The sequence below is a fragment of the Chelonia mydas genome, unplaced genomic scaffold, assembly GCF_015237465.2.
Source record: "Chelonia mydas isolate rCheMyd1 unplaced genomic scaffold, rCheMyd1.pri.v2 scaffold_83_arrow_ctg1, whole genome shotgun sequence".
Taxonomy (NCBI): domain Eukaryota; kingdom Metazoa; phylum Chordata; order Testudines; family Cheloniidae; genus Chelonia; species Chelonia mydas.
Window position 1 is genome coordinate 60632 of NW_025111285.1, and position 7422 is coordinate 68053.

General features: G+C 73.8%; 1 protein-coding gene across 2 annotated transcripts; it reads left to right on the forward strand.

Annotated features, from left to right (window-relative positions):
- Positions 1 to 217: 217 nt before the first annotated feature.
- LOC119565045 (polynucleotide kinase 3'-phosphatase) lies at positions 218 to 7289 on the forward strand (the record flags this gene model as incomplete). 2 transcript variants are annotated; one of them, XM_043537673.1, is given in 10 exon segments in its annotated part: positions 218 to 322; positions 3168 to 3305; positions 3477 to 3523; positions 3783 to 4229; positions 4551 to 4630; positions 5330 to 5387; positions 5476 to 5583; positions 5854 to 5925; positions 6546 to 6594; positions 7219 to 7289. In XM_043537673.1, coding segments are annotated over 9 exon segments (1059 nt in total), but the record flags the coding sequence as incomplete, so codon positions are not given.
- Between the last annotated feature and the right edge of the window lie 133 nt (positions 7290 to 7422).

The window sequence follows — 7422 nt, forward strand, 5'->3', positions numbered from 1 at the left end:
CCGACATCCCATCCCCCACGCCGACAATCCCAATAAAACTCCCCCGCAGCAGCCCCAGCTCAATCCGCCCCCCTGCTCCCTCACACCTGTACCCCTAAAACCTGCCCCCAGGACTCCCACCCTCCAGGGGGCCCAGGCCCCTTTTGGGGGCGGGGCACGTAGGGCGTTGGGGGAGGCTCCGCCCCCGTCTGAGGAGCCCCAGCCCGCTCCCCGGCCTAGGAAACAAAATGCCCCGGAACCCGCAGAGCGGGGTCGCGCGCGGCGCCCGGCGGAAGTGGCGGTTGCGCCCGCCGGAAGTGTCGCTCCGCCGGAAGTTCCCGAGGTCTTTGAGACGGTCCCTGGCTGGGGATCCCTACGGCCCCTCCCCCCCGTGGTTCCCTTGGAAATAGGGCCCCCCCCGGGTGCGGTTAGGGGCCACTTCCGGGGGTGACGGCTGGGGGGCTGTTTCGGGGGCGCAGCCCGGGGGGGGGGCTGGGGGAGGGGCCGATGGGGGGCGCAGTCCGGGGGCTGGGGGAGGGGGCGATGGGGGGGCGCAGTCCGAGGAGGGGGCGATGGGGGCGCAGTCCGGGGGCTGGGGGAGGGGGCGATGGGGACAGGGGGCGCAGTCCGGGGAGGGGGCGATGGGGGGCGCAGTCTGGGGAGGGGGCGATGGGGACGGGGGGGGGCAGTCTGGGGAGGGGGCGATGGGGGGGGCACAGTCCGAGGAGGGGGCGATGGGGGGCGCAGTCCGGGGGCTGGCTGAGGGGACGATGGGGGGGCGCAGTCCGGGGAGGGGGCGATGGGGACAGGGGGCGCAGTCTGGGGAGGGGGCGATGGGGATGGGGGGTGCAGTCTGGGGGCCTGGGGGAGGGGGGTGATGGGGGGGGCGCAGTCTGGGGAGGGGGCGATGGGGATGGGGGGCGCAGTCCGGGGGCTGGGGGAGGGGGCGATGGGGGGCGCAGTCTGGGGAGGGGGCGATGGGGACAGGGGGCGCAGTCCGGGGAGGGGGCGATGGGGTGCGCAGTCTGGGGAGGGGGCGATGGGGACAGGGGGCGCAGTCCGGGGGCTGGGGGAGGGGGCGATGGGGGGCGCAGTCCGGGGAGGGGGCGATGGGGATGGGGGGCGCAGTCCGGGGGCTGGCTGAGGGGACGATGGGGGGGCGCAGTCCGGGGAGGGGGCGATGGGGACAGGGGGCGCAGTCTGGGGAGGGAGCGATGGGGGGGCGCAGTCCGGGGGCTGGGGGAGGGGGCGATGGGGGGGCGCAGTCCGGGGCCTGGGGGAGGGGGCGATGGGGGGCGCAGTCCGGGGAGGGGGCGATGGGGACGGGGGGCGCAGTCCGGGGGCTGGCGGAGGGGGCGATGGGGGGGCGCAGTCCGGGGAGGGGGCGATGGGGGGGCGCAGTCCGGGGGCCGGCGGAGGGGGCGATGGGGGGGCGCAGTCTGGGGAGGGGGCGATGGGGGGTCGCAGCCCGGGGGCTGGGGGAGGGGGCGATGGGGGGGCGCAGTCCGGGGAGGGGGCGATGGGGATGGGGGGCGCAGTCCGGGGGCTGGGGGAGGGGGCGATGGGGGGCGCAGTCTGGGGAGGGGACGATGGGGATGGGGGGCGCAGTCCGGGGGCTGGGGGAGGGGATGATGGGGATGGGGGGCGCAGTCCGGGGAGGGGGCGATGGGGACAGGGGGTGCAGTCTGGGGGCCTGGGGGAGGGGGTGATGGGGGGGCGCAGGCTGGGGAGGGGGCGATGGGGATGGGGGGCGCAGTCCGGGGGCTGGGGGAGGGGGCGATGGGGGGGCGCAGTCCGGGGAGGGGGCGATGGGGTGCGCAGTCTGGGGAGGGGGCGATGGGGACGGGGGGCGCAGTCCGGGGAGGGGGCGATGGGGGGCGCAGTCTGGGGAGGGGGCGATGGGGACAGGGGGCGCAGTCTGGGGAGGGGGCGATGGGGGGCGCAGTCCGGGGGCTGGGGGAGGGGGCGAGGGGGGGCGCAGTCCGGGGAGGGGGCGATGGGGACAGGGGGCGCAGTCTGGGGAGGGGGCGATGGGGATGGGGGGGCGCAGTCCGGGGGCTGGGGGAGGGGGCGATGGGGGGGGCGCAGTCCGGGGAGGGGGCGATGGGGACAGGGGGCGCAGTCCGGGGGCTGGGGGAGGGGGCGATGGGGGGGCGCAGTCCGGGGAGGGGGCGAGGGGGAGGGGGGGCGCAGTCCGGGGGCTGGGGGAGGGGGCGATGGGGGGGGCGCAGTCTGGGGAGGGGGCGATGGGGACGGGGGGCGCAGTCTGGGGAGGGGGCGATGGGGGGGCGCAGTCCGAGGAGGGGGCGATGGGGGGCGCAGTCCGGGGGCTGGCTGAGGGGACGATGGGGGGGGCGCAGTCCGGGGAGGGGGGCGATGGGGACAGGGGGCGCAGTCTGGGGAGGGAGCGATGGGGGGGCGCAGTCCGGGGGCTGGGGGAGGGGGCGATGGGGGGCGCAGTCCGGGGGCTGGGGGAGGGGGCAATGGGGGGGCGCAGTCTGGGGAGGGGGCGATGGGGATGGGGGGGCGCAGTCCGGGGAGGGGGCGATGGGGACAGGGGGTGCAGTCTGGGGGCCTGGGGGAGGGGGTGATGGGGGGGCGCAGTCTGGGGAGGGGGCGATGGGGATGGGGGGCGCAGTCCGGGGGCTGGGGGAGGGGGCGATGGGGGGTGCAGTCCGGGGAGGGGACGATGGGGACAGGGGGCGCAGTCTGGGGAGGGGGCGATGGGGACAGGGGGCGCAGTCCGGGGAGGGGGCGATGGGGTGCGCAGTCTGGGGAGGGGGCGATGGGGACAGGGGGCGCAGTCCGGGGGCTGGGGGAGGGGGCGATGGGGGGCGCAGTCCGGGGAGGGGGCGATGGGGTGCGCAGTCTGGGGAGGGGGCGATGGGGACAGGGGGCGCAGTCTGGGGAGGGGGCGATGGGGGGCGCAGTCCGGGGAGGGGGCGATGGGGACAGGGGGTGCAGTCTGGGGGCCTGGGGGAGGGGGTGATGGGGGGGCGCAGTCTGGGGAGGGGGCGATGGGGATGGGGGGCGCAGTCCGGGGGCTGGGGGAGGGGGCGATGGGGGGTGCAGTCCGGGGAGGGGACGATGGGGATGGGGGACGCAGTCCGGGGGCTGGCGGAGGGGCGATGGGGGGGCGCAGTCTGGGGGGGCAGCTGACCCTGACTCCCCCTGTGTCCCGTGCCCAGGCGCTGGCGCCATGGAGTGCTCGCTGGTGAGCCGGGACGGGCAGCACGAGCCCCTGGCCCTGCCCGACGGGGTCCCCGTGGTGCTGGGCAGGGGGCCCCGCACCCGCGTGGCGGATAAGAAGTGCTCCCGGACGCAAGGTGGGAACCGGTGGGGCCCTGCCCCCAACCAGCCACCCCCAGGGGCTCTGCGCTCGGGGCTCTTTGCCAGGATGGGGCCCTGCCTGCGTCACTGGGCCGGGGGGGGGGCAAAGGGGGGCTTCAGTTTCCCCTTCACCCATCTCTTCCCCCCCCCCCCCTCGTTTCTTGCAGTGGAGTTACTGGCTGACTACAAACACCGGGCTGTGAGAGTCACCCAGGTGAGGGGGAAGCTGTGTGGGGGTCGGGTATACGGGGACCCCTCGCCCAGTGCTGAGATGTGGCCCCTCTGGGGTTGGGCGCAGGGGGCTGGTTCTCCAGGGACCCCTTGTCTGGCACTGGGACGCGGCCCCTCTGGGGTGGGGCCTGGGGATCTGGGGTCCCCTCGCTGGGCGCCGAGATGCAGCCCCCCCCCCGGGTGGGGTGCTGGGGTGGTTCTTGGGGGACCCCTCTCCTGCGCTCAGCCCCCCCGTTTTGCAGCGGGGCGTGAACCCTACGTCGGTGGAGGAGCTGCAGCTGCAGCCAGGTGACAGCAGCACGCTGCAGGAGGGGCAGACGCTGTGGCTGGTGAACGGGCGTTACCCCTACACCCTGCGCTTCCTGCCCGCCCCCCGCTCCCCCCACCGGAGCCTGCTGGACTTCTTCAGCCCCAAGCGCCACCCGCCGGCCGAGGGCGAGGAGGGGCGGCCCCCCAAGAGGCCGAAGGCCCCCAGCCCCGAGGAGGAGGAGGAGGAGGATGACGCTGCCGTGGCCGCGAAGCTGCGCCAGCTGCAGGAGACAGCAGCCAGCGCTGAGCAGGCAAAGGCTGGGGCATCCCGCCTGCCCCAGGGGGGGTCCTCGGGGCTGCCCCCCCACCCCAGGGACTCCTGGGAGGAGCATGGCAAGCTGCTGGTCTTCACCAAGGAGGGTGTGATGCCCAGTGCCAAGGTACCTGGCTGGCGGGAGTTAGCCTGGGGAACTACCCACCACTGTCTGGGGCAGCCGGGCCCAGAGCAGGAGGGTCCGTTGCTCTGATGGGGGGGTGGATGGGTCCATTGCTGTAACGGGGGGTTAGCAAATGGGTCTGTTGTTGGGGGTGGTGGCGGCAAGGCATTGGGAGGGTCCATTGCTCTGATGTGGGGGGGCGCGCGAATGGATCCATTGATGTAACGGGGAGGTGGCAGGTGGGTCCATTGCCGTGATGGGGGGATGGATGGGTCCATTGCTCTGACGGGGGGGGGCGGGGCGGGCGCCTCGCTGTCTCTGCAGGTCGCTGGGTTTGACCTGGATGGAACCGTCATCACGACGAAGTCTGGGAAGGTTTTTCCCACCAGCCCCGATGACTGGAGGTGAGTGCAGGGGCTGCGGGTCGGGAGTGAGGGGCACCAACAGGGCTGGGGGGTCCCAGGGCCGGGCGAGCAGGGGGCTGCGGGTCGGGAGTGAGGGGCACCGGCAGGGCTGGGGGGGGGACAGGGCTGGGCTGGCAGGGGGCTGCGGGTCGGGAGTGAGGGGCACCGGCAGGACTCGGGGGGGGGACAGGGCCGGGCTGGCAGGGGGCTGCGGATCGGGAGTGAGGGGCACCGGCAGGGCGGGAGGGGTCCCAGGGCTGGGCGAGCAGGGGGCTGTGGGTCGGGAGTGAGGGGCACCGGCAGGGCTGTGGGGAGGGCAGGGCTGGCTAGCAGGGGGCTGCGGGTCGGGAGTGAGGGGCACCGGCAGGGCTGGGGGGGGGACAGGGCCGGGCTGGCAGGGGGCTGCGGATCGGGAGTGCGGGGCACCGGCAGGGCTGTGGGGGGACAGGGCCGGGCTGGCAGGGGGCTGCGGGTCGGGAGTGAGGGGCACCGGCAGGGCTGGAGGGGTCCCAGGGCTGGGCGAGCAGGGGGCTGTGGGTCGGGAGTGAGGGGCACCAACAGGGCTGGGGGGGTCCCAGGGCTGGGCGAGCGGGGGCTGTGGGTCGGGAGTGAGGGGCACCAACAGGGCTGGGGGAAGGCATGGGGGGTGCAGCTGGGGAATTGGGGGTGTTTTGGGGTAACCCCTGTGTCTCTCCCCAGGATTTTGTACCCCGAGGTTCCCCGGAAGCTGAAGCAGCTGCAGAACGAGGGGTACAAGGTTTGTTCACCCCCCTTCCCCAGGAAACCCCCACTCTGACCAGTCCCCTGACCTCCCATGTGTCGTGTCTCTCCCCCCACCCCCCCAGATCGTGGTCTTCACCAACCAGCTGGGGATCAGCCGGGGGCGCGTGCGCCCCGAGGTCTTCAAGGCGAAGGCGGAGGCCGTGGTGGAGCGACTGGGAGTTCCCGTGCAGGTAGGGGGGCTGCGGGCACCGAATCCTGGGGCCCCTCCTGGTGTCGAGGGGAGCTGGGGGTGAGGGTAAATCTCTAAGCAGGGCTGGGGACCTCCCCCACCTGCCCCCTCCCATGCCCTGAGTGACACCCCCCCCATGGGGAAGGGTGACAGGTGGGGGCTCCATTCCCATCTCAGGAGGTGTCCCCCCGAGTCGGGATGGGGGAGCGGTGGTGGGGTGTCCATGCCTGTCCCAGGACGTGACCCCCCCCGCCTCATTCTGCCCCTCCAGGTGTTCGTGGCGACTGGAACCGGGATCTACCGTAAACCCCTGCTGGGCATGTGGGAGTATCTGTGTGAGAAGGTATGGGGGGAGTGTGGGGGGGGCGGGGGGAGCAATGGGGGAGGGGCAGGCCCGCCGATGGGGGTGGGCAAAGGGGGTAATTGCCCAGGGGCCTGGGCAATTTCAAAGGGCCCGGGGGCCCCTCGCAGCACAGCAGAGCTAATGCTCCCGGATGCGGCTGAAACGGGCCCATGGCCCCTGGTGCCCCCTCCCTGAGGGCCGACTCCACGGCTCCCATTGGCCGGGAACCGCGGCCAATGGGAGCTGCGGGGTGGTGCCTGCAGCCCCCTGCCTAGGAGCTGTTGCCAGAGCGGGGTGTGCCGGTCGCTTTCGGGAGCCGCCCAAGGTAAGCACCGTCGCCCTGACCCCCGCACCCTCTCCTGCCCCCTAACCCCCAGCCCCAGCCTGGGGAAAGTGAGTGAGGGTGGGGGAGAGCGAGCAGGGGCGTGGTCTCTGGGAAGGGGGCGGGGCCAGGGCGTTCGGGTTTTGGGGATCAGACGGTGGGCAGCCTGCCCGGCCCGAGTCTCAGGTGGGCGTGGCTGGGGGTGCAAGGACCTGCAATTACTGTCGGTGGGCAGGGGGTGGGGCCTCGGCCAGCCCCCCCTTTCGCCCCACATGTCTTTAACCCCCCACCCCCCCAGGCAAACGGCGCCGTGTCTGTGGCCCTGCCGCGCAGTCTCTACGTGGGAGGTGAGTGAGGGTCTGCAGGGCAGCGGGGGAGGGGCAGCACTTTGTTGGGGGGCAGGCGCTGTCTCTTGGGGGTCCAGCCCTGGGCCCTGCCGCCTCCTGGGGCCGCACCGCTGAGCCTGCAGTGCCTGGATCTGCGTGGGCCCTTGTATCCCATCCCCTCCCCTCCCCCACAGCCCCCTCCAGCCAGGCCCCGTATGCCCTCCCCACGGACCTCCCTACATCACCTGCCCCACAGGCCCCCCTCCCCCCTTTGTCCTCGGGTCCGGCCCAGCTGCTTACGAGCTGCGGGGGGGCCTCCTGGGCACCAGTCGCTGGGTCCCCCATCTCCAGGCCGTTGTCGGGGTCCCGGCTGCTGGGCGAGGTCACACCTGGCCCCCTGCAGCAACAACCCTCCTCGGCTGCCCCACTCCACACCCAGCATGCAGGGAAACTGAGGCACGCCCCGTGTTCCTGCACAACACGAAGACAATTCCCTGCTTCGTCACACTCCCCTCTCTCCACCTGGGTGCAGTCTGGGGGCAGCGGTGGGGGGTTTTCCACTGTCAGCCCTGGGTCTTGGCCGTGGGGGGCTGCGTGGGGCAGCAGAGCTGATCTCCCCTCTAACCCCCCCACGTTCTCTTTCAGACGCGGCCGGGCGTCCCCCCAATTGGGCTCCTGGGCACAAGAAGAAGGATTTCTCCTGCAGCGACCGCCTGGTACCCCCTGCCGGCCCCCCAGCTCCCTGCCACGCTCCCAACCCCCTCTGCTCCTGCCAGCCCCCCACACCCACTGCTGGCCCCCCAGCTCCCTGCCACACTCCCATCCCCCGCTGCTCCTCCCATCCCCATC